The sequence below is a fragment of the Oryx dammah genome, unplaced genomic scaffold (genome assembly GCF_014754425.2).
Source record: "Oryx dammah isolate SB20612 unplaced genomic scaffold, SCBI_Odam_1.1 HiC_scaffold_8, whole genome shotgun sequence".
Lineage (NCBI taxonomy): Eukaryota > Metazoa > Chordata > Mammalia > Artiodactyla > Bovidae > Oryx > Oryx dammah.
Genome location: NW_024070192.1, coordinates 43,329,122 through 43,356,930, shown reverse-complemented (window position 1 = coordinate 43,356,930; position 27,809 = coordinate 43,329,122). Strand labels below are relative to the sequence as shown.

General features: G+C 35.9%; 1 protein-coding gene across 8 annotated transcripts in view; it reads right to left on the bottom strand.

Moving 5' to 3' along the window:
- NF1 (neurofibromin 1) overlaps positions 1-27,809 on the bottom strand; it is a 244,679-nt gene that overhangs the window by 146,803 nt on the left and 70,067 nt on the right. For all 8 annotated transcript variants that reach the window (XM_040243973.1, XM_040243976.1, XM_040243974.1 and 5 more), the window contains exons 8-14: positions 27,590-27,747; positions 18,831-19,004; positions 17,386-17,508; positions 17,060-17,134; positions 11,737-11,868; positions 9,484-9,618; positions 5,922-6,035 (exon numbers count right to left, since the gene is read on the bottom strand). In XM_040243973.1, the coding sequence (XP_040099907.1) occupies positions 5,922-6,035; positions 9,484-9,618; positions 11,737-11,868; positions 17,060-17,134; positions 17,386-17,508; positions 18,831-19,004; positions 27,590-27,747 (911 nt within the window). The remainder of the gene's footprint in view (positions 1-5,921; positions 6,036-9,483; positions 9,619-11,736; positions 11,869-17,059; positions 17,135-17,385; positions 17,509-18,830; positions 19,005-27,589; positions 27,748-27,809) is intronic.

Below are 27,809 nucleotides of genomic sequence, written 5' to 3'. Positions count from 1 at the left end.
GTCTAGGAACCCATCTGCTGCCTTGTGGTCAGAAGCTGCTTTCCTTTATCTTGACATTTTTAAAGCCAAACCTCTTTCTAAAATTAAGAAGCCATGCTTTGCAGGCATTACATTGTCTAGCTTTAGATCCTCCACTGTCCTTTTGCTTCAACTCATCACATAAAGACTTCACTTTGTCTCAAATCACACTGAAGTCAATAGGTATACCTTTCTTATAGCAATCCTGCAACCACATAAAAGTTGTCTTTTGAATATGAGAAAGCCATTTAATAAAAAAGACAAGGTTTCATGCCTACTGGAGTAGTTGCAGCAATAGCTTCATGAATTTCCATTTTTGTCCCTCAACAGTCTGTATGTTGGATTCATTTATCTTGAAATGGCAGACAACCAAAGCTGCATATCTCAATCTATAGCACATATCAAACAATTCAACTTCTTATAATGTCATGACTTTTCTTTGCTCTCATCACTAGTGCACTTTGTGTAGGTCACAAGGTATGGTACTGCACCAAACATGATGAAAAATACACGAGACCCCAAGAGATCACTTTCTGCTGATATACAATTTAGTGAGAGAGACAAACTTCTCAGAGAACATTTTAAGCAGATACAACACTTGAGCTCACCCAATAGTAACAAAACACAGATATGTAGTTATTATAGTAGTATAGTATGTACTACAGTTAACATTATGCAGCTAGGATTTTTTATTTTTTGGCCACACCAGGTGGCACATGGGATCTTAAATTCCCTGACTAGGGATCGAACCCAAGACCCTGCATTAGAAGGGCAGAGTCTCAATCACTAAATCGCCAGGGAAATCCTCTATGCAATTATGATTTAATACTGCATCTTTACATTTGCTTACATTTCTTTTGACTGTGAAAGACACCATGTACAGTCTGTAAGCTTTTGTAAATTTTAACTTTTTATAGTACATTTATATATATTTTATACAGTAAATGATAATATTTGGATAAACAACAAGGTTTACTGTATGGCATAGGAAACTATATTCAATATTATGTGATAAAACATAATGGAAAAGAATATTAGAAAAATAATGCATATATGTAAATTGAACCACTTTGCTGTATAGCAGAGATTAACATATTGTAAATCAAATATATTTCAATTAGTGAAAGTAAGTCAGTCGTGTCTGACTATGACCCCCATGGACTACACGGTCCATGGAATTCTCCAGGCCAGAATACTGGAGTGGGTAGCCATTCCCTTCTCCAGGGATATTCCCAACCTAGGGATTAAAACCAGGTCTCGTGTTGCAGGCAGATTCTTTACCAGCTGAGCCACAAGGGAAGCCCAAGAATACTGGAGTGGGTAGCCTATCCCTTCTCCAGCAGATCTATCCAACCCAGGAATCAAACCGGGGTCTCCTGCATTGCAGGTGGATTCTTTACCAACTGAGCCATCAGGGAAGCCAAAAAAAAATTTTCTTTTAATTTTTGTAATATTTCAATTAAAAAAAGCAAAAAGATGTAATAAATGATCCCCCCAAAATGATAATATAGACTGGTATCCAGATATATTATATGCCATGGCATACCTTTTCTTAATTGTTTTGATACTGCAAGGCCAGCAATTCACCTGCAGGTTTTTTCAAACTGTCACAAATACACAAAAATGTTTTCAATATGTCCAAAAAATCTGCATATAACTGGACCTGCACAGTTCACACCCATGCTGTTCAAGGGTCAAAATCACTTGATATTTCATAAAGCTTTCTGTTATTTGCTATCTAGCTTAATTTCAATATAGTTATAAAAAAATTCTGAATGATTTGAATCCTTCAGAATTTGTATGACACTTACTCAAGATATACTAAATGTCCCACATGTACTTGAAAATAAAATGCACTTACTGAATGTAGTTCTCCATATGTGTCAAATAGGTCAAATTTGATAATCATGTTTTTCAAATCTTCTATCCTTACTATTTGTTTGCTGGCTTATTCTATCAGATATTGAGAAAGGTATACTTAAGTATCTCGCTATAACTATGTATGTCTATCTGTCCTTTTACATGTTTTTATATTATATATTTAGAAATTTTATGTATTTTTGCTTTATATATTTTAAATCTTTGTTATTAGACTCCCATAAAGGTTTATTTTTGGATGGATTGGACCCTTTTGTAATAATATGATGTGTCTCTTTATCATCCAACAGAGAATAACCTAAATACATAAAGCAAATATCAACAGATATAAAGGGAGAAAGTGACAGTAACACAATAATAGTATGTGATTTTGACACACCGTTTACATCAATGGACAGATCATCCACACAGAAAGCCAATAAGGGAACACTGGCCTTAAACAACACATTAGACTAGATCAACAGATATACAGAAAATATTCCATCCGAAACAGCAGAATACACACTCCTTTCCAGGTGTACATGGAACAGTCTCCAAGATAGATCACATGCTAGACCACAAAATAAGTCTCAATAAATTTAAGGCTGAAATCATATCAAGATTCTTTTCCAACCACAACACTATGAGACTAGATATCAAGGAAAAAAATACATAAAGCAAAACATATGGAAGTTACCAATGGGCTACTGAAGAAATCAAAGAAATAAAAAGATACCTGCAGACAAATGAAAATGAAGATGCAAGGATCCAAAGCCTATGGGATGCAGCATAAGCAGCTCTAAGAGGGAAGACTCCCCCTAGTGCTAAGAGGAAAAATCTGAAATAGACAAGTTAGACCTAAAGGAATGAAAAGAACAAACAAGACCCAAAGTTAGTAGAAGAAAATCATAAAGATCAGAGCAGAAATATTTAAATAGAAACTAAAAAAAAAAGATCAATGAACCTAAGAGTAGTTCTTTGAAAAGATAAAACTGATACACTTTTAGCCCGACTCATCAAGAAAGAAAAGGAGAGGGCCTAAAATATAAAATCAGAAATGAAAAAGATGAAGTTGTATTTCTGGCATCACAGAAATACAAAGGATCATAAGAGATTACTATGAATAGTTACATGTTAATAAAATGGATACTCTAGAAAAAAACACAAATTCCTAGAAAGGTACAATCTTCAAGACTGACTCAAGAAGAAATAGAAAATATGAACAGACCAATCACCAGTAATGAAATTGAATCAATAATAAAAAAATTCTCAACAAACAAAAGCTCAGCACCAGATGGTTTCACAGGTGAATTCTACCATTTAGTGAAGGGCTAACACCTATCCTTCCCAAACTGTTGCATAGGAAAGACTGCTTCCTCCCTCATTTTACGAAGCTACCATCACCTTGATACCAAAATGAGACAAATATATCACAAAAAATTGTAGGCCAATATCACTGATGAACACAGATGTAAAAATTCTCAACTAAGTATTAGCAAAAAATTAGCAAAATACATTAAAAGGATCACACACCATGATCAAGTGGGATTTATCCCAGGGATGCAAGAATGTTTTAATATCTACAAATCAGCCAATGTGATACACCACATTAACAAACTAAAAAATAAAAATCCTACAACCATCTCAATTGATGCAGAAAAAGCTTTTGATAAAATTCAACATCAATTTGTGATCAAAAACAACTCTCTAGAAACTGGGCATAGAGGGAACACACCTCAACAAAGGCCATTTACAAAAGACCCACAGCTAACATCATATTCAATGGTGAAAACCTGAAAGCATTTCCTTGTAAAATCAAGGGAAAAAGACAAGGATGCTCATTCTTGCCACTTTTATTCAGCACAGTTTGGAAGTCCTAGTCAAAGCAATCAGAGAAGAAAAAAAATTAAAGAAATCCAAATTGGAAAGGAAGATTAAAACTGTCACTGTTCACAGATGACATGAAACACATAGAAAATCCTACAGACAACTACTAAAAAACTATTAGAACTCATCAATAAATTCAGTAAAGTTACAGGGTGCAAAATTAATATACAGAAATCTGCCACATTTCTTTACACTAATTATGAAATACTAGAAAGATAAATTCATGAAACAATCCCATTTACCACTGCATCAAAAACAAGCTACATACCTTGGAATAAACCTACCTAAGGAGGCTAAAGACCTATACTCCAAAAGACTAAAAGACACTGATCAAAGAAATTGAAGATAACATGCAGATTGATAAATACACTATGATCTTGGGGTGTAAGAATCAATACTGTTGGAATAACTATACCACCCAAAGCACTCTAGAGATTTAATGCAATCCCTATCAAAATACCAATGGTATTTTTCAGAGAATCAGAAAAAAATAATTTCAAAATTTGTATGGAAACACAAAGGATCCAAAAACACCAAAACAAACTTGAGAAAGAACAGACCTGGAGGAATCATGCCCCCTGACCTTGGACTGTACTACAAAACTATAGTCATCAAAACAGTATGGAACTAGCACAAAACCAGATACACTGATCAACGGAACAGGATAGAGGACCCCAAAATAAATCCATGCACTTACGGTCAAACTATGACAAAGGGGACAAGGATACACAATGAAGAAAAGACAGCCTCTTCAATAAGTGGTGATGAGAAAACTGGACAGCTATTTTCCTTATATAAAATAAGGAAATTAGAACATTCTCTAACACAATACATAAAAATAAACTCAAAATGGATTAAAGACTTAAATGCAAGACCAGAAACCATAAAACTCCTAGAGGGAATATAAGCAGAGCACTCTTTGACATAAACAGTAGCAGTATTTTTTTTTAGATCTGTCTCCTAAAGCAAGGGAAGCAAAAGTAAATAAATTGGACCTAATTAAACTTAAAAGCTTTTGCACAGCAAAGGGAACCATTGACAAAATGCAAAAACAGCCTACTGAATGGGAGAAAATATTTGCAAATTATGACTGATAAGAGATTAACATTCAACATACATAAATAGCTCATACAATTCAACATTTAAAAAAAAAAAAACCAACAACCCAATTTTTTAAAATGGGCAAAAGAACTGAATACACAGGTTTTCAAAGAAGAATACAAATAGACAACAGGCATATGAAAAGATGCTCAACATCACTGATCATCAGGGAAATGAAAATCAAAACCACTTGAGATGTTACTTCACACCTGTCAGTATGGCTATCATCAAAAAGAACACAAGTAACAAATGATAGCAAGAGCATGGAGCAAAGGGAACGCTTGTACATTGCTGGCAGGAATGTAAATTGGTACAGCCACTGTAGAGCACAGTGTGGGGGTTCTTTAAAAAAACTAAAAATAGAACTACCATATAACCCAGCAATTCCACTTCTGGGTACATATCCGTAAAAACTAAAACCACTAATTAGAAAAGATATATACACCCCAATGTTTATAACAGTATTATTTACAATTCCCAAGATACAGAAACAACCTAAGTGTCCATCAATGGACATATGAATGTGTCTTTATATACAAGAATGTATAAAGATGTGCTGTGTGTGTGCACATACACACACACACAATAGAATACTACTCAGTCATTAAAAAAGGAAAGAAATTTTGCCATTTGCAGCAACACAGGCGGACTTGGTGGACATTATGCTATATGAAATAAGTCAGAGAAAGACCATGTGATATCACTTACATGTGGAAACTGAAATATCCACAAACTAGTGAATATAACAAAAAAGCAGCAGACTCACAAATACAGAGAACAAACTAGTGGTTACCAGTGGAGGGAGTTCCGGGGGTGGACAATACAGCTATTGGGGAGTGGAAGGTACAAACTGCTGGATGTAAGGTAGGCTCAAGGATGTATTGTACAACATGGGGAATACAGGCAATATTTTGTAGCAACTCTAAATGGAAAGTAACCATTAAAAACTGGATAAAAAATTCTTAAGGAAAAAATTTTTAAGGAACAGACTTAAAAAAATGAGAATCTACATAGTTACAATATTACATTCAAGAGCCTAGAATTCATTTTCCCCTTACCTCCATTGCTTCCTGAGCAATCTCTGGCATGTGTGACTGAGGGACCAGTTGGACAAGCCCTGTAATTAATTCTGCAGTACTGCCTTGGGTTTCAGGCCCCTGTTTTCTTGGATTCTGCAAAGAAAAAAGCAAATTTCAATTAAAAACAAAATCACAGGACAGGGGCCAAAGGGTGGAGGGAATGGAGACTGACTGCTAATGGGTTTTAGGTTTATTTTTGAGGTGATAAAATGTTCTAGACCTAGATAGTGGTGATGGCTACACAACCTTGTATACATACCAAAACCCAGTGAATTGTCACTTTAAAAAGGCAAATTTCATCATATGTGAATTTTACCTCAAAAATAAACACTATAAGGTTTTTTAAAGTTAAAAAGCTGCTGTGAGGGAGATGGGAGGGGGATTGATGATGAGAGGACACATGTGTACCCGTAGCTGATTCATGTCAATGCACAGCAAAAACCACCACAATATTGTAAAGTAATTACCCTCCAATTAAAATAAATAAACTTTAAAAACTGCTCTTGTTAAGAATTCTCTTAATCTACATCTATACTTCTTCATTAATGTAAATAATATCCAGAGAAAATTCTAATTAAAACAAAAACCAGGTACTAGCTTTTCATAAGAAATTATATCAATAATAGGAGAAATACATTTTTTTTCAGCAACACTACATTGACTAAATAATATATCTCTGATTTGGAACTTACGGTTTTGGATCTCAAAACTATTGCAAGGAAAGGCAAAGTACATGCATGCTTGATGAGAATGACAGTTATCCTGTGTTGCCCTTTTGTCCAATACAAGGACCTAACCACATTCACATAACATTAGTAATATTAGTGTTAATGTTAATCCACGCCTCCAGATACCCATACTTCAGGCTTTTTCACAGTAGAAAGACACTGTATACAAAGTAAAATGGTATATATAAATGTGAATGTCTACCTACTTAAAGAGACTAAAATGCTTCCTTGTAACTTGGAAGAATCTATTTCCATTTCAAGCATATATGGTTCATTTAAGTGAAGCCAATACAACTAATGCCCTTATTTTATTTTGCTAACACCCTTAGCCCCATGCATGTGTGCGTGTATTTATGTATCAGAAAATAGGCCATTTTGAACTTTATATATAATTTCAATTAAAAACAAAAGGTATAAAGGACAGCATCAAAAATAATCTGATCAACAAGTTTAAACTGCAAATGAAAAAGAACTATGAAGCTACATGCTGGTATGAGCACCTGTAACAGGAAAATGTGGTATAATTAGGAATGCTTCCTTAGGGCTGTGATAACAGCTCAGAATTAGTAGGAATTACTATGTAAAGAGGAGAGGGAAGCATACTGTAGGCAAAGGAATTGCAAGTGCAAAGACAGGCAGGAAGGAATGTAGTAAGAGGGAGTGAAAGACAGGCCATCATAACTAGGGTAAAGAAGACAAATATAACTCTAGATGTTGCAGAGGTAATTGGTGGGAGTCAAAAGTTGCATGACCTTATAGGTCTATTAGGAGTTTAGTCTCTATCCTCAAAGCTATTTCAATCAAAAGATTTTAAGCTGGGCAGAAAGCATAATATTTGCTTTTTTCACTGTAACTTTAGTGGAGAGAAATGATTAAAAGAAAGCAGGAAATGATGTAAGCTGAACAACTAGGAAGCTTGAAAAATTCATAGTAGTATGATTTAAGATAGAGATAGTAGAGACAGAAGACAATAAAAACACATTACTTTAAAATATCATGATTGAGATCATTTAATAGTTATTCCTATATTTATCCTACTTACAAAGATTTAGGTTTTTTACAGGTAAAAATATAAAATAATCAATATTTACAATGAATCTTTCACTATTTTAACTTACCTTTCATTACTCTGAGAAAAGCTGTTTAACCACTAGATGGCAGCAAAGAAAATAATTGCAACTTTGATCTGTTTCTGCCTGCTAATTTCAAACTTGGAAAATAGTATGTTTTGCTTAAATTCTTACTCCTTGACAATAAAATATTTAACATAGAAGGCACTGGTGACTTTGATGCATTCTTTGATCCTGAGTTACGCCATGCAGAGTGATGCTAATATATGACATGCATGATGAAATAACACCTCAAGTAATGTGTGCTACATAACAAAGAAATGAGGGGAAAAGGTATTTCACTCCTTTTATAAAGTCTTAATGATAGATTTTAAGACTCTTTCCATACCAAAGTTCTAACAATTTCTTCTATCAGACTTCCAAATTTGGATGGGCTTTTCAAAGAGTTCAAAACAACATAAGCCATTCTGGGGGTCACTAATCCTTTTGGGAATTGTTTCTCCTCCCTCTCTCAGAAAAAACTATTTTTTAAATTCAGGGGTTTCAAAGAACTCTTGAAACTATGGACATCAGTTTATAGACTTCTACAGTATAGTAATTTGAAAAATATACCATCAAAATTAAAAGTATACTTAGCATTTAAGCCTGTTACTCAAAGCAACAGGAAATTGTTTTAGATACTATTTTCCCAGGACTGGAAAATTCCACAGAGGTTAAATATGTTATGCTATGAGCTTCAAAATACATTTCTGCCATGTTTGGGGCATTAATAATATTAATGTTAACTGTATTTTAATAATAGTAATAACATCTTAACATTTATGTAGTACTCATTATACATTCATTCTGCATTGTTCCTAACAGCATGACATGTAATATCTCAGTCTGCTTAACAATACGAATTATTATCATTATCACAATATTTCAAGCAAGAAAACTAAAGCACATGGATTTCCCCGGTGGTCCAGTGGTTAAGACTCCACACTTCCAAAGCAAGGGGTTCAACCCCTGGTCAGGGAACTAAGATGCTGCATGACCCGTGGTGTGGTCAAGAAAAAAAAGAAAACTAAAGCATGGAAAGGTTAAGTCACCCAAATCACATAGTTAATAGGTCTCCAGAAGCCATGCTTTTCAGCATTTCATATAACTACCACTCATTTTCATTTGTTAGTTCCAAATCATCTTGTGTATTACAGTAATGCTCTCAGGAATTTAATACCATCTCAGGCTGTGACCTGATACTTGAGTGCTAACCATACTCGTTTTTATCTCTTTTTCCTCCCAATACAGTATAGGCAGGAAAAGTCAGTGATAATAAAAGGCTGATGACAGGAAGAAATAAGGATAGAAGAACTCAATTTTTAGGCAACAGTGATTGGAGACTTAAAAAAAAAAAAACAGATATAGGAAGCACTTGACTTATGGCTGCTTCAGTATATCCAAACCCCATCCTAGGATTATATCTGAATAATACATAATCTGGTAGCAGGGTATAGACAGAAGATCTCACCAAAATATGTTAGTTTAATGATAGGAAAAAATAAGACAAAAGAGTAAGATCTGATCTAATTATATTAGTAACCTCTGTAAGTTCACTTTCTTAGGAATGTCAAGTTTCATGTACGATCAGGAAGGTTCAGTAAGTGTTCTTGAGCTAACAATCATCTTCAAGGTTTTGACATTTCAGTTAAACCAAATTAAGTTAGTATAATAATTTCAAGGCATTATATAAAAACTACTCACACAAAGCAAGAGCTTTGGATCTGCATGAATTAGTTTCACCATGGACAAGAGAAGATACTTATAGCTTCTTGTCTCCAGGTCTGTAGGTTTTTCTTTAAATTTAAGGCTTGTTACTTTTTCTTTAAATGTAAGACTCTAAAAACAAAAACATGACATTCACCTTCTAAGAATCAGACATCAGAATCACCGTAATAGCTATTCAACATTTTCAAATAAATCTATTTTTTAAAAAACTTTTAAAAATAAAGGGACATATTGTATAGCACCAAATGTGTGTCATTAGTAGAAACATTCAATAGAAAGTATAAGATTAACACAATCAAGCTTAAAAAGCAAATAAAAAGTATTTCTACAACATCTATATTGTTCTTATTTGTGTTACCATTATTCAAGCTCTAAGTTGTATCTGACTCTTTGAAACCCCATGGACTACAGCACGGCAGGCTCCCTGGCCCTCCACTATCTCTGAGGTTGCTCAAATTCATGCCCACTGAGTCAGTGATGCTATCTAACATGTCATCCTCTGGCACCCCTTTTTCCTTCTGCCTTCCATCTTTCCCAGCATCAGGGTCTTTTTCAGTGAGTCGGCTCTTCATATCAGGTAGCCAAAGTATTGGAGCTTCAGCTTTAGCAACAGTTCTTCCAATGAATATTCAGGGTTGATTTCCTTTAGGATTGACTGATTTGATCTCCTTGCTGACCAAGGGATTCTCAAGTCTCTTCCAGCACCACAACTCGAAAGCATCAATTCTTCAGTGCTCAGCCTTCCTCTTACATTATTCTTATATAATCTTATATACATTCTTATATAATCTTGCAAAAAGTTTAAGTGAAAATCTGCTAAAATACTAAAATCTTTAAAATAAGGTTGGTTGACTCCTATGTTAAAAACAATTTTCCAAATGTTAAAACAGGATAAAATATTTATTCTATAGCTCTCACAGATACAGTGAGTAACTCATGTAATAAAATATCTCATATACATATACATATATATAAACATTTCATAGAAACAATGACATTACCAACTGTAAGATGCATCATTATTTTATGTATCATAAGGAATGAAAACTGTCAACTGTAAGACATCGTACAAATAAGATCTACTCTCAAATTCAGAAATGTTAAATAGGTGCTTCTTAGAATTGATGGAATATGCTAGACAGGCAATCTCTGTATTTAATAGTTTAACTTTTTCTTTTTCCTTTAATGGCATTCCATCTCTCAAGTTACAGAATTCATGTATTTTGCCAGAAGAACACTGATAGAACAAAGAAAGCTTTCTTTGAGAAAAATTCAATCATGGAAAATATGTTTCAATTACAGAGATACTATTGTAGAATACTATAATTATGGATGCTATTCAACAAAAAATCCAACATTATATTCTGGATCCAATACTACCTTTTTATCTATTCTTATAAAACATCTCCCCTTTTCTTTTAAAAGGAAACAAAATACATGCTTTTGACATGTATGCTTTTATATGCACATAGTGTTCTTGCCTGGAGAATCCCAGGGACGGGGGAGCCTGCTGGGCTGCCGTCTATGGGGTCGCACAGAGTCGGACACGACTGAAGCAACTTAGCAGCAGCAGCATATGCAAATACACAGATGGGAGATTATCCAGCATCTATGAACTCTTAATAAAAAATGTCCATGTAAACAAGCAGATGCGTTATCTATAATACGCAGCAATTATTCCCAATGTTTATGTGTGAGAAAGTGTTTTGTTATAATGCCCAAGAGCACTGAAGGGTTTTGTCCTTTTGTTTAATGAAATATGAGATATTTTTAAATATAAACTTTGAATTTTATTTCTAATTTCCTGTGTGCAATATGTAGCATCCAATGGGCAAAACCGTGAGTTAGCTGGAACATTCACTCTAGCCCAGGAGTCAGTTTCCCCTACTCATCCCCAAAAGATAAAGAGCTAATCAAAGTATTTTGATTTGTAAGGAAAAATTAAAGGAAAAAGAAACACAAAAAAAGAAAAGGTGACATTCACCAAGATTTTAACAGCATTTTGTTAGAAAATATCTCTAAGAAAAATAAGGTTAACTCACTGAAATAATGGAAAACACACATCATTAATTAGCATTGCAACAATACTGCAGTATTAAACATACCACAATTCTTATGGAAAAGTCTTATTTGATTCTCTAAAATAATCAAAACAGCAAGAATGGAATAAAGACACTGAAAAAATGCAATCTCAAGAAGGTGGAATTCAAATTTCATGATTAATCTTACCGGTGCCATCCGTATTGCTGGGTGTGCTCCACAACCCTGGACTGCTTTATGAAGTGTTTCACCAAACATATTTCGAAGTTCAACTGAGTGGCAATATACAGCATCAATCTTAGGCCACCAATCCAATGCAGACTGGAGGAAAACAGAGACCATACGAAAGAAAAAGTCCAAATTTGCACGAGTTATATGCTCTGGTTATCATTGTGGTTTTATGATTACTTCATAAGAAACTTTCTAAGACCATGCAAACACACACTATGATTTCCAAAGTCTTCAAGTAATGTCTTTAATTCAAACACCAAACCATACATCTATTTTAAAATATCATAATGAACATGAGACAGATAGCCCACTGCATGAGCATGAACATATGAGACTGTCTTTTCTCACTGATAATCTAATGAATCTGAAAAACAAAGATTTAGAGAGCTAATTCTGTAGCCAATCTTTTTTTTTGTAAGTTTAATGTTTTACACATTTCAGAAACGTATGCATACATAGTATATATTTTCCCAAAGCAAGAATGCTGTTATCAGTTTTAAAAGAGATCAGTGGTTCAACACAGTGTTGAAGGAATATGTGGTAAACTATTACTTATACGCCTACAGACAAACAGCAATGATAATTACAACATGAAATTAGTAAATGAGATAAAGCTATTAGTAAACCTATAATCTTAAATTGATATGCAATGATGGCACAATACAAGAGCAGACTAATGATCACCACAAAGACAAAATGATCATAGCTAAATATTTTTAAAGGTAACTGTTTTTTTTTTATGAAAATATTTTTCTGTAGTTCAACTTGTTTAGCTTTGGTTCTAGTTTTTAGTGCCTGTTTTATTTGAAAGTGTATCTTTAACTTTTAAATGAAGTAATAACTATATTATGAAAAATGCCAACTATGAAAATCACTAAAACTATTAACTTTGTCTCTCTGTGAATCCAAAAATGACTGGATGAATTTTTCACTACATAATGGAGAGTATGCAAGGAACAGGATTACCTAAAATACAAGCTTTATAATACTCCTGTAATAAAAAATACCTGAAAGAACAATTTGAAACAGTAGATAAGGGGATATAATAGCTTCATATCCTGTTCCCAAGTTCCTTCTAATTCAACACTAAGCTAATTAAATTCTCAGCATTTAATTTTTTTAGCCCTAACACTTAGAATATTTTGAGGAGCGTCTGGTTATATTACCTAAACCTCAGATTTTGGATTATGAACTCTATTTACTGGATGGTTGTTATCTAGTCACTACATCGTGTCTGACTCTTTTGTGACCCCACAGACTGTAACCCACCAGGTTCCTTCTGTCCAAGAGATTTTCCAAGCAAGAATACTGGAGTGGAAAAAAAAAAAAAAAAGAATACTGGAGTGGGTTGCCATTTCCTACTCCAGGGAATCTTCTTGACTCAAAGATCAACCCACGTTTCCTGCTTGGCAGGCGGATTCTCCACTTGGCAGGTGCAGCCACATCTACGAATGTGTGTGTGCGTGCTCAGTCGCATCCAACTCTCTGTGACTCCCTCAACTGCAGCCCGCCTGCATCCTGTCCATGGGACTTTTCAGGCAAGAATACTCAAGTGGGTTGCCATTTCCTACTTCAGGGATCTTCACAACTCAGGGATTAAACCCACGTCTCTTGCATCTCCTGTACTGGCAGGCAGATTCTTTAACATTAGTGCCACCAGGGAACCCAAGACACATCTACAGTGTACTATAAAACCAATTTACAAAATAAAATCAATACTTAATTCCATTCACAAAAAAACTTCAAAGCTGTGAGGGAAGAAATACTTTTATTTGGACAGTATGGTTGTCTCCATTTTTCTCTCCAATTCTTTATTTACTTCCTAACAAGTGATTAAGTTTTATTAGTTTAGTTATATAGTGAATTCCTTAAACTTTAGTCAATTTGGTCACCTGACTTGCCCAAGGCAATCAATACTCCTTGATTTCCATATACTTACTAATTTATACAGCTTGTGTTAATCAACTTAAAGTAACAAAAGCTGAATAATCACAAAATGCACTGAGATAAGGGTCCTCTGACTATACTGAACTCATAATGTCAGAAACTGCTTAAAGACATATGCATCCCATGTAACATCCTATCCAAATCATTATGTCATTGTGATAGCTGCTGAAACTGTCTCATGGTACCAGGTATACCCCTATGTGACTTTAACTTAAGATGTAGTTACTGACATAATTGCTATTTTATATAACAAATAAGGTCATTCATTTTAAAGTAAAAGATACACTTTCAAATAAAATAGGCACTAAAACCTGGACATCATATAGTTGGTAAAAATTTTAGGGTTCCAAGCAATGATTAAATGTCCTTTCAGAAAGTAGTCAATTAAAGTAGACATTCTTTTTTGTCCTTGAAAATCCTAAGTTTATTGTCAAGTAAATGGCAATACTTTTATAATATGAGCAAATCATATGGCAATTCTTCAAGATTATTTCAATAAATTTCACATGCCTTGGAAATAATTTCTCTCGGCAGAAAGAGATCATCTCATTCTCAATATGTGAACTATCCATAAGTAAACTACAGCAAATTGCTATAAGGAAAAAACAATAGTAAGTATTAAGCACTATACCAGCTACAGCATGTTGCACTGATGGGTGAAATATTTGGTTCCTATTATATATATTATTTCCCAAGAATAACAACATATCTAAACTAACCTAAAGAAAGCCTATAAGGATTAAGCACATAAAGATTTTATAGCTAAAATTCATCACTTATGGCATTCCATAATAAAAAAGATGACAGAACTACCCGTACCATTTTCAAAATGGATAAAAAGCTTAAATTATAATCAAATTTGAACAGTTACTAGATTTTCAGATTTCTTAAGAAGAAACGGGGGACTCTTCTAGACCTAAACACAGTACTTGTGAACTGAATATGAGTATGTGTCACGAAAGCAAAACAAAACTGCAAACATTATTACTACTTCTACATAAACCCTCAAAACCACATCAGTAATAAAACTTTTATCTAATTTGAGAATGCGGTAATTTTTAAAAATCTATGAACTGGCTAAAGAACCAAGGAAGAAGAGAGCTCATGAGGTATAAATGATTCACGAACCAAGAATCATTTAAAAGAAAATCTTTTACTATGAATAAATTTAAGATTAGGAGTTCAAATACCTAAGAAAAACTTTATGTGATTTCAAGACAAAATATTTCTATAATAACTACATTCAGTGAATTCTGTAATAGTCAATTCTATAAATTTGCTTATGTACACAAAGTCCTTTACAGTCAGAAAATACTTTAGATTTCAGTATGTATTAGCCTCAAACCAAGGGAAAGAAAAACCCTAACAAGAAACAATTTATCAAACAATCTATTATGTTATGATAAAGTATCATTATCTAAGGTCCAACTTTAAAACTATTTTATAGACTCAAATTTATGCTCCTTTTCAAGCTATTCACTAAAAGGTTACTGATGCTTACTTAATATTTTAAAAGTTTATTCAATACAGGTTTTTCTTTATAAAGATAGATTTCTTAGACGTGGCCTGATACAGACACACTCCACCTTCACACATGCAGTACGCATTAGAGTATAGGAGGATGCACAACCACTTCACCATATACACTGAGGCATGCATGAAGTACCACTCCAGGCATGCTTTAAACCCACAAAGGAGCAGCTCAGCCACTTACAGCAGTGCCAAGTCCATGCTTGAAAGTGCTCTATATATTCAATTGTAGACAAAAATATTTCACAATTAAAGTAACTAGCCACAAAGTATCAAAAAAGTATATACCTGGGTTTATTACATATAAGCTTTAAGCATTTATGTAAACCATCCACTCTAATAAATGGAATGTTTTTAGTATTATAAGCCAAAGGATAAAAAAAAGTAGTAATATTTTATTTCTGAATTACACATAAAATGGAAACGTAAAAATCATTGTTGTTTCTTTTCAAATAATGGCCTTGAAAATAAACCTTAAGGGCACAATGCCCTAGCTCGTTACACTGGCAAACGGAAAGCATAAAATTTTCTAAGTTTTTGCTACTAATATACCTTATCTGCCATATCAGATTCATTAAACTTTCCCTTTTGAAAGAAATAGTAGTTAATGTTACTTCTACTTGTAACTGATCCTCAACTGAGAGAAGAATCATTCCCTCCGGCACTTTTAGTTATTCACAAAGTCTGGGGGCAGAGATGGGAGAGGAAGGAAGTGGCACAAATGGTACTTAATGAAATGAGGACCAAGGATACCAAATGTCCTTCAATACACAAAGCAGTTCTGCATAACGAAGACTGTCCTGACCAAAAATGCTACTAGCACCCCACTGAGAAAAACGAAACATGTCACTAAATAGTTTTATTAATAGTTATTACTCTTCTGCAGGAATGGATAAAAGAAAATGTGGCAGAATTTGGTATAATTCAATACCTCCAAGGCAATGAAGGTGGGAAGGACATCTTTAACTCCCCAGAGACACACTCTTAAAGTGAAATGTGACTATAAAGAGGACAAGTATACCTAAGTTAACAATGATTAGTCTTTTTTTAAGGGAGGAAAAAAGGAAAAAGTTGAACAATTCACATATATATGTGACTATCTAAAAATGGATGAAAGTGGAGCTACTACAAATAACACCTGAAAACCCTCAAAATATGATTTAGAAGAACAGAATTTTTTAAATCCCTGGTCCAAATATGGTAAGGTTACTATCTTTCCACTTAACATACTGACATCAGAGTTGAAGCCTTCACAAGTACCTTTTAATGAGTTAACTTACTTTGTCTGATATGTTTTTGTATCATATAAACACCTCGAAGTATCATTTCATTTGTTTAAGGAAGAAAAGTACAAATATGACTCACCACTTTTCTTTAATGTACATAATGGGCTACAACATAAATACTGCTACTTTTAACTTAAACAGTAAGGTGACAATTCAGAATGTATCAAATGCTGGGAAACAGCTGAGTATTAAAAGCAGAGCTTTAGGATGAAAATGTTAAGTTATATTTTCAGTGACACTGTTCTCAAGGGTTTTGATCCAAAAATCTTCTAAGTTTAATCTTTCCAAAGGATCCTATTAACTTCATCTTCCTTCCAGTAAGGGTCCTGGAATCCAGATTAAATATGAAAAATACAATTGTATCTCAGTTATTAAATAGAATCATGTATGAAAAATCTTCCTGTATCATACATCTAAATTCAAAATCTTTTGTAAACCAGAAACACCTTTCTTAAAAAGAAATAAGATAGGAAGAAAGAAAAAATTTTAAGCAATTTAGCAATACCTTTTGGACTTACATTGGTGATGATTCGATGCAGTGAATTTACCAGCACATAGTGAAATGTAGAAGGGGAATTCTGAGCCAGGCAGATCTACAGAGAAAAGAAAAAAACAGTAAACTATTTCTATGAGAAAAATATATAGTAACATACACGAGGACAAAAGGAACATCAAAAAGGAAATGTTTAAAAAACTGAATATATTTTTTAGGATCTTGAAATTAACTTTAACATATAAAAAGAAATATTGATAAAGGTGCACTCTATCATCCTTCTACTCATTTAGCATTTATAAAGGATCAACGGCGTCAGTAAATGAAACTGATCCAAACCGATGCTCTCACCTTGAAGTGCTGGTTATTGTGAGGGCTTATCCGGAAGCAAGAGACGAGGCAGTCAATCATTAGGTCCACATCTGCCGGCTGACTGCCCCTCGAGAACGGCTTACTCGGATTAAACAGCAGGTTCTATGAAAATTCCAAGTGAAAACAAAAGCTTTTCACACAGTGTTTTTTCTACTATTATTTTATAACGACATATCATCCACACAGATGGCACTAACGTGTAGTTGCCAGAAGAAACATAAAGTGCTAATATTGTGGCTCATGATAAAATTCTTACTAGACCACATATGGTTCCTTTCAGGCCCAAATTTCTACATTATTTTATTCCCAAGTCTGGATATTTACGGAAATTTAAGAAAAGTGGTTAATTCTGTTTTCTTCATATTCTAAGCCACTTAATGTAGCCTGAGGAGCAGTAGCAAAAGCAGGTCCTATGAATTTTAAAAAGTGAAAGTGAAAGTCACTTCAGTTCAGTTGAGTCCAGTTGTTCAGTCGTATCCAACTCTTTGCGACCCCATGAATCACAGCACGCCAGGCCTCCCGGAGTTTACTCAAACTCATGTCCATCGAATCGGTGATGCCATCCAACCATCTCATCCTCTGTCGTCCCCTTCTCCTCCTGCCCCCAATCCTTCCCAGCATCACAGTCTTTTCCAATGAGTCAACTCTTCGCATGAGGTGGCCAAAGTATTAAAGTTTTTAGCTTCAGCATCAGTCCTTCCAAAGAACACCCAGGACTCATCTCCTTTAGGATGGACTGGTTGGATCTCCTTGCAGTCCAAGGGACTCTCAAGAGTCTTCTCCAACACCACAGTTCAAAAGCATCAACTCTTGGGCAATCAGCTTTCTTCACAGTCCAACTCTCACATCCATACATGACCACAGGAATAAACCACAGCCTTGACTAGACGGACCTTAGTCGGCAAAGTAACGTCTCTGCTTTTTAATATGCTATCTAGGTTGGTCATAACTTTTCTTCCAAGGAGTAAGTGTCTTTTAATTTCATGGCCGCAATCACCATCTGCAGTGATTCTGGAGCTCAAAAAAATAAAGTCTGACACTGTTTCCACTGTTTCCCCATCTATTTCCTATGAAGTGATGGGACCAGATGTCATGATCTTAGTTTTATGAACGCTGAGCTTTAAGTCACTTAGTCGAGTCCAACTCTGTGCAATCCCACGGACTATACAGTATAATATTCTTCAGGCCAGAATATTAGAGTGGGTAGCCATTCCCTTCTCCAGGGGATCTTTCCAACCCAGGGATCAAACCCAGGTCTCCCGCATTGCAGGCAGATTCTTTACCAGCTTAGCCACAAAGAAGAAGACTCAGAACTTTTGTGTTAGCAATGATCTTCAAAATAAACTAGTATAGTATTTATACGAGAGATTTATTTTTCATTTAATATTTTTAAGTTTGTGTAAGATAAATAATAAGCACGTTACCTTAAGATCAACCACCATGGACTGAACCAGTAGAAAGATGACAGAGTTATCTTCCCAATTGATATAAGTACTTGCTTTACACAATTTGACACAGGCGATTGCAGCGCTTTCAGTGAGCTGCCTGCTTCCTCCATGGCCAGCAAGTGCTTTTCGCAGACTGTCCAGAAACAACTTCTACAAAATTCAAATACAGCAATGAGGTAATATATGAAATTTCTTGGATTTCAGACTGATCTAATAAAGTAGCAAATTATCAGCCACTAAAAACTGTACTCTCTATAGAAATACTGATACATAATTGATACTCGTGGTTTTAAATTTCATAATTTTAAGTAGTTGTCATAATTTAAACGATTCTTGAATCCAAAAAAAAAAAAAAAGAATCTATTCTTCCCTTTCTTTGCTGAATTATTAAGAGAACATGAGAAACAGTCCTCAAACAATGTAGCTGACTTCTCAACCCTGAATTTAGCGGATCAAATTCTCTTTTTATATTACCTTTAATTTCTAAACACTATTCTTTCTTGGTTATGGTCTCTCTCAAACTGTTCCATCTTTACCTAAAACTCCAGGCTATGTTCAACCTTCAGCCTTCTAACTAAGGATACAATATATTGAAAGCTGTTCTATTGCTCTAAATTGCATTCTTCACAGAATATTATGCAGCCAGTAGAATACAGCTCCCTGACCTGGGATCGGACTGAGGTCCTCTGCATTGGGAGCAGAGTTTTAGCCACTGGACCACCAGGGAAGTTCCTAATCCTAATCTTTAGATTTTTTCTAATTGCCTACAGAATAAAGTTGAAACTCAAACTGGCTCACAATGTCTTCCAGATTACTCACTATCTGCTCTTCATCTTCACTTATAACTGCCTGTGAGAACCTTCCACTTTCTAGCTAACTTTTCTGAATATACCTTCAACATTTTTAGATCTATTTTCTTGATTTCCCTGGCTTGAATAACACTCATCTTTCTCTAATCTAAATTCCTTTCTTATTTCAAGTTCAACTAAGGTTCCACACCTCTTCCATAAAACTTTCCTCACTCTTCAAGCTTTATCTGAATAGATAAATACCTGGTAAACAGGTATTCTTGAAAAATAATTTTTTATCCATAAAGAAATAACTTGGAATCCTAGGGAGACAGCAGTCTAAGCTATCCCTGACTCCCGATTTTTCCCCTAGCTCCTTTATTCCTTGGTCTCCATGTTCTTCTCTTATTTCTGGAGTTATAGTCATATTTCTCAGCCTCTCTCACAGTTAAATATGGCTATATGAATGAGTTCAATCAATGGAGTGTGAATGAAAGTGATCCATGCCATTTAAGGGCCTGGCCCACAAAAACCCTCAGCATGCTTTTTTCTGTGCTATCTCTTTTCCTTCTGGCTGGCAGAATGGAAACAACTCCTATAAAAGCCACGTATGAAAAAAAATGGCAGAATCTTTGCTGGCCAAGGTCCTAAGAAATCACAAAGAGGGCGACTGTCCTGCAGAGCTACTCAGTACTATTTCATTAAGTATAAGAAAGTTCTATTGTGTTGAGCTGTTATACTACCTACCCTAATACAGATAGTAATACAACTAAAAATAATAATAAAATTTAGAAGTTGAAAAAAGAGAACTACTTTTCACATATGATGTGCAATCTAGGACTGGCGTAAATTAAAGCCTGATCTGATCTGTTTAGGGTTCTATTTATTTGTTGTTTATTGCCTTGCTTCTTTTATACTGAAGTGCTAAGCATGATTTCAGCTATAGCTCCAGCTGCAACAAACCGCGCAGAAGCGTGGCCGAGAGGAGCTACCCCACGTCCGAGGTAGGGGCGGCAGCCGAGAGGAGCTACTCCACATCCGAGGTCAGGGGTGGCGGCCAAGAGGAGCTAACCCACGCCTGAGGTCAGGGGCGGCGGCTGAGAGGAGCTAACCCACACCCGAGGTCAGGGGCAGCAGCCGAGAGGAGCAACCTCACGTCCAAGGAACGGCAGCTGTGCCGGAGCAGGAGGGCAGAGAGGAGCTACTCCAAGTTCAAGGTCAGGAGGGGCGGTCCTGAGGAGATACCCTTTGTCCAAGGAAAAGAGCAACGGCTGCGCTTTGCTGGAGGGGCCGTGAAGAGATACCCCACGTCCAAGGTAAGAGAAACCCAAATAAGACTGTAGGTGTTGCCAGAGGGCATCAGAGGGCAGACACACTGAAACCATAATCACAGAGAACTAGCCAATCTGATCACACAGACCACAGCCTTGTCTAACTCAATGAAACTAAGCCATGCCGCGTGGGGTCATCCAAGACAGACGGGTCATGGTGGAGAGGTCTGACAGAATGTGGTCCACGGGAGAAGGGAATGGCAAACCACTTCAGTATTCTTGCCTTGAGAATTCCATGAACAGTATGAAAAGGCAAAATGATAGGATACCGAAAGAAGAACCCCCACAGGTCAGTAAGTGTCCAATATGCTACTGGAGATCAGTAGAGAAATGACTCAGAAAGAATGAAGAGATGGAGCCAAAGCAAAAATAATACCCAGCTGTGGATGTGACTGGTGACAGAAGCAAGGTCTGATGCTGTAGAGAGCAATATTGCACAGGAACCTGGAATGTTAGGCCCATGAATCAAGGCAAATTGGAAGTGGTCAAACAGGAGATGGCAAGAGTGAACGTTGACATTCTAGGAATCAGCAAACTGAAATAAACTGGCATGGGTGAATTTAACTCAGATGACCATTATATCTACTACTGTGGGCAGGAATCCCTTAGGAGAAATGGAGTAGCCATCATGGTCAAAAAAAGAGTCCAAAACGCAGTACTTGGATGCAATCTCAAGAACGACACAATGATCTCTGTTCGTTTCCAAGGCAAACCATTCAATATCATGGTAATCCAAGCCTTTGCCCCAACCAGTAACGCTGAAGAAGCTGAAGTTGAACAGTTCTATGAAGACCTACAAGACCTTTTAGAACTAACACCCAAAAAAGATGTCTTTTTCATTACAGGGGACTGGAATGCAAAAGTAGGAAGTCAAGAAACACCTGGGGTAACAGGCAAATTTGGCCTTGGAGTACGGAATGAAGCAGGGCAAAGGCTAATAAGAGTTTTGCCAAGAGAACGCACTGGTCATAGCAAACACCCTTTTCCAACAACACAAGAGAAGACTCTACACATGGACATCACCAGATGGTCAACACCAAAATCAGACTGATTATATTCTTTGCAGCCAAAGATGGAGAAGCTCTATACAGTCAGCGAAAACAAGACGGGGAGCTGACTGTGGCTCAGATCATGAACTCCTTATTGCCAAATTGAGACTTAAATTGAAGACAGCAGGGAAAACCACTAGACCATTTAGATATGACCTAAATCAAATCCCTTATAATTATACAGTGGAAGAGAGAAATAGATTTAAGGGACTAGATCTGATAGAGTGCCTGATGAACTATGGACGGAGGTTTGTGACACTGTATAGGAGACAGGTATCAAGACCATCCCCAAGAAAGAGAAACGCAAAAAAGCAAAATGGTTGTCTGAGGAGGCCTTACAAATAGCTGTGAAAAGAGAAGCCAAAAGCAAAGGAGAAAAGGAAAGATATAAGCATCTGAATGCAGAGTTCCAAAGAATAGCAAGAAGAGATAAGAAAGCCTTCTTCAGCGATCAATGCAAAGAAATAGAGGAAAACAACAGAATGGGAAAGACTAGAGATCTCTTCAAGAAAATTAGAGATACCAAGGGACCATTTCATGCAAAGATGGGCTCAATAAAGGACAGAAATGGTATGGACCTAACAGAAGCAGAAGATATTAAGAAGACGTGGCAAGAATACACAGAAGAACTGTACAAAAAAGATCTTCACGACCCAGATAATCACGATGGTGTGATCACTCACCTAGAGCCAGACATCCTGGAATGTGAAGTCAAGTGAGCCTTAGAAAGCATCACTACAAACAAAGCTAGTGGAGGTGATGGAATTCCAGTTGAGCTATTTCAAATCCTGAAAGATGATGCTGTGAAAGTGCTGCACTCAATATGCCAGCAAATTTGGAAAACTCAGCAGAGGCCACAGGACTGGAAAAGGTCAGTTTTCATTCCAATCCCAAAGAAAGGCAATGCCAAAGAATGCTCAAACTACCACACAATTACACTCATCTCACACGCTAGTAAAGTAATGCGCAAAATTCTCCAAGCCAGGCTTCAGCAATACATGAACCGTGAACTTCCAGATGTTCAAGCTGGTTTTAGAAAAGGTAGAGGAACCAGAGATCAAATTGCCAACATCCGCTGGATCATGGAAAAAGCAAGCAAGTTCTAGAAAAACATTTATTTCTGCTTTATTGACTATGCCAAAGCCTTTGACTGTGTGGATCACAATAAACTGTAGAAAATTCTGAAAGAGATGGGAATACCAGACCACCTGACCTGCCTCTTGAGAAACCTATATGCAGGTCAGGAAGCAACAGTTAGAACTGGACATGGAACAACAGACTGGTTCCAAACAGGAAAAGGAGTACATCAAGGCTTTATATTGTCACCCTGATTATTTAACTTATATGCAGAGTACATCATGAGAAATGCTGGGCTGGAAGAAGCACAAGCTGGAATCAAGACTGCCTGGAGAAATATCAATAACCTCAGATATGCAGATGACACCACCCTTATGGCAGAAAGTGAAGAAGAACTAAAGAGCCTCTTGATGAAACTGAAAGAGGAGAGTGAAAAAGTTGGCTTAAAGCTCAACATTCAGAAAATGAAGATCATGGCATCTGGTCCCATCACTTCATGGGAAATAGATGGGGAAACAGTGGAAACAGTGTCAGACTTTATTTTTTGGGGCTCCAAAATCAGTGCAGATGGTGATTGCGGCCATGAAATTAAAAGACACTTACTCCTTGGAAGAAAAGTTATGACCAACCTAGATAGCATATTAAAAAGCAGAGACATTACTTTGCCGACTAAGGTCCGTCTAGTCAAGGCTATGGTTTCTCCAGTGGTCATGTATGGATGTGAGAGTTGGACTGTGAAGAAAGCTGAGTGCCCAAGAGTTGATGCTTTTGAACTGTGGTGTTGGAGAAGACTCTTGAGAGTCCCTTGGACTGCAAGGAGATCCAACCAGTCCATCCTAAAGGAGATGAGTCCTGGGTGTTCTTTGGAAGGACTGATGCTGAAGCTGAAACTCCAATACTTTGGCCACCTCATGCGAAGAGTTGACTCACTGGAAAAGACTGTGATGCTGGGAGGGATTGGGGGCAGGAGGAGAAGGGGACGACAGAGGATGAGATGGTTGGATGGCATCACCGATTCGATGGACATGAGTTTGAGTAAACTCCGGGAGTTGGTGATGGACAGGGAGGCTGGGCGTGCTGTGATTCATGGGGTCACAAAGAGTCAGACACAACTGAGCGACTGAACTGAACTGACTGAAGCATGATTAACAAAGCCTGGGAGGAGCTCTGCCACCATGCCAAAGGCTACATGTGGGAGCCCAGCCAGCAAAACCAAGCATTTCTCACAGGATACTATCTCAAGCCACCTATAGGCTAGTTCCAAGAGTGGTTTTAAAGATTTATATTAAATTCTGTGCCCAACTGAAATGATATACATTCTCCTGTGATGACTGTGGGACACCTTTTTTAAACAAATATGTACCACTATTTTCTAACCACAATTAAATTTTTAAAATCACCCCAAAACTAACCATTTAGAAACTATAAAACATTTCTCTAAGTCAAATATGGTATCATTATTTAAGAGAAATCGACATCTAAAACTACTAAAACTAAGAACACTTCATCTGAAAACCAAGATCGCTGCAAAAAAGTAAATTCACAGCCTTATAGAAAGTTCTACAATTTTTTAAAAAGCTGAAAATAGATGAACTAAACCATTACCTCAAAAAATAAATGCTAGAAAATATAAAGTTATAAGATCAAGTTTTTAAAGGCCAACAGTATACATAAACTCTAGTAAACATATTAGAAATGAAGAAACTCATAAACATGGGTACTGAAAAAAATAATTAGAAGATAATATATAAATATTATAAACATATTGTCTGCATGTTTCTATATTATAAATAAAATATGCAGATATAGATATATATAATTCTTTATTGATAAAACTGAAAAATATATCTTCTATCAAAGAATAAACTGTTAAAAGTTACCTTAAAAGAGACAAAAATTCCTCAAAAAAAAAAAAAAAAAGCTAACTATTCACACTGAAATGGTTGAGTAAATGAGGCTCATTAGTGTAACAGAATATTACCAAATACTTATATTAACGTGTTAGATCTCTATCAACTATTTTGAGGAACAGATAAAATTGACTTTTAAGTAAATAGAGTAAGATGCAGAGTAATATGTATAAAATTATTTCATTTAAAAAAATAAAATTATTTCATTTTAAAAATATAACAACCATCATATATGTGTATGTATTTTCATACAAATGTTTGTATGACCAAGTAGATATGAATCGAAGGATACACCTATGAACAAAGGATAACCATTAACACTCATTAGCACATTAGAAGTATGACTAGAAAAGAGAACAAATTAAAAATAATACATTTTTTAAAACCAGAAAGATTTAAGATCTAAATTGTTTAACGTAGCAAAGTACTAAAAAATATATATATACATGCTAAGTTGCTTCAGAATACTGGAGTGGGTTGCCATGCCCTCCTCCAGGGGATCTTCGCAAAACAGGGATTGAACCCAGGTCTCCCGCACTGCAGGTGGACGCTTTACTGTCTGAGCCAGCAGGGAAGCCCAGGAATACTGGAGTGGGTTGCCACGCCCTCCTCCTGAATTGCACGCAGGCACACACGTGCACACGCTTGCTGGTGGCGTTAGTGGTAATGAACCCGCCTGCCAATGCAGAAGACATAGAAGATGTGGACTCGATCCCTGGGTCAGGAAGATCCCCCGGAGGAGGGCATGGCAATGCACTCCAGTATTCTTGCCTGGAGAACCCCACGGACAGAGAAGCCTGCAGGCTACAGTCCAAAGGGTGGCAAAGAGTCAGACACGACTGAAGCGACTTAGAACAGCACAGCACATATATATATGCCTATTTCAAAACTCTTTGGTAGTGCCAGACACAAAGGTCACATAGCATATGTTTCCATTTATACGAAATGTCCAGAATAAGCAAATACAGAGACAGAACATAGATCAGTGGCTGCCAGGGACTAGGGTGAAAGAGGAATGATGAATGACTGTTAACAGGCATAAGGTTTTTTGTGGAGATGGTGAAAATTTTCTGGAATTAGATACGGGTAATGATTACACAACTTTGGGTTGAGTACACTAAAAACCACTGAATTATACACTTTAAAAGGTAAATCTTTTAGTATGTGAATTATATATCAATAAAATGAATAAACAAATCTTGGAGAGGAGAGAACTGACCCAAAAAGCTAGGGGTAAAAAGAGCAAAACTGAGTGGACTTCACAGAAATTTTAAATACCTAAATAGCAAAAACAAAAACCCATAAACAAAGTTTATAAAGAGAAACCAAGTAAAAAAATGTACAGACGCTCTACAAATCAATAAAAGACAAATAATTCAACAGAAAAATGAGTGATTCACAGAAGATAAACAAATGACCAATAAGCATTTGGAAAGATGTAGCTGTGATTATTAAAATACAAATTCACTTAAGAGCATTAGTGAACTCAAAACAGCTTTTTACCTATGTGTATTTTCCCAATAAACACAAACAAACAAAAACCAAAATATTAAAGGAGTCCAAAACAATGAAACATGAAAAACAGTGTCCTCATAATGGGTAAGTTGGAATATAAATCTAAGAAGAGCCCCAAAGCATCACAGACTCCCAAGGATTATCCAGTTCATTTATTTACCAGTCAATGCATAAATTCCCTAGACACTATCTCTCCAAAGTGTTGAATTCATTCAGCTGATTTTGAACATCTCCATCTATAGGCAACTCATGCAGAAGTCCATTTCATGCTTAGTCGGCTAAGGGTATTTCTCCCAGTATCAAAAATATATAAATTTTAAATATTTATATTACAAAGAATGTATTCTCAAAACAAACAGCATAAAGAAATTCAAATAAAACAATAAGGTTAAATACCCAGTTCTTATTTTTAAAAAATTATGAGCCCCTGAGAATTATCAGTTGTTACAGTGCCAACTGTACTAGAGATGGCGTATGTGGTACCCTGCTTTCCTAATAAATTGCTGTGAAAACTGTTCTAGAATGCCTACAATGAGTTATTAGGTAATTTCATTAGCACGAAGTGGACACAAACCTAAGTACATGCAAAGACACCATAAAAGTGATGAATTTTAGTAGGGTAACCCTTACAGTGATTATTATAGAAAACTATGTTTAATACTATGTTTAATATTACCCTTTCTGGCAAAAGAATGCAACTATGGGGTCGTTTTAAATCTTTAATCAATGAGGGTTATCACTAATACCATATTTTTCCTCCAACTAAATTTATGTCCAAGTATGTCTCTGCTAAGGCCAGCAAAAAAAATACCCACAATGATGCAACTAGAAATGGACAGAATGCTAAGCTTAAAGAAATATATACCTTGAGTAAAGTAAATTGCTTCATGTGAATTTCCTGGCCATCTAGTGGTTAGGATTTGGCGCTTTCACTGCCAGGGCCCAGGTTCAATCCCTGGTCGGGAAACTAAGATCCTGCAAACTGCACGGCACAGCCAAATGAAATTTTTTTAAAAAATATCATTTCACATCTGAACATAGTGGAAATAACTTTTCCCTCCTCACCTTATTCATGTTGTTTTCATCAACCACATCCTTGGATATATCCTGGATTATTTCTGGACACAAGATAAGCAGAATGATTTGTAGTGGCCAAACTGCTGCTTTACGTTTGGTGCTCTCAGCAAAACCATCCACTAAGTCAAACAGTTTTTCGGCACATTCTATGCAAAAGATACAAATATTAAATTATACTATTAGATGACAAGGAAATCTCTGACATTAA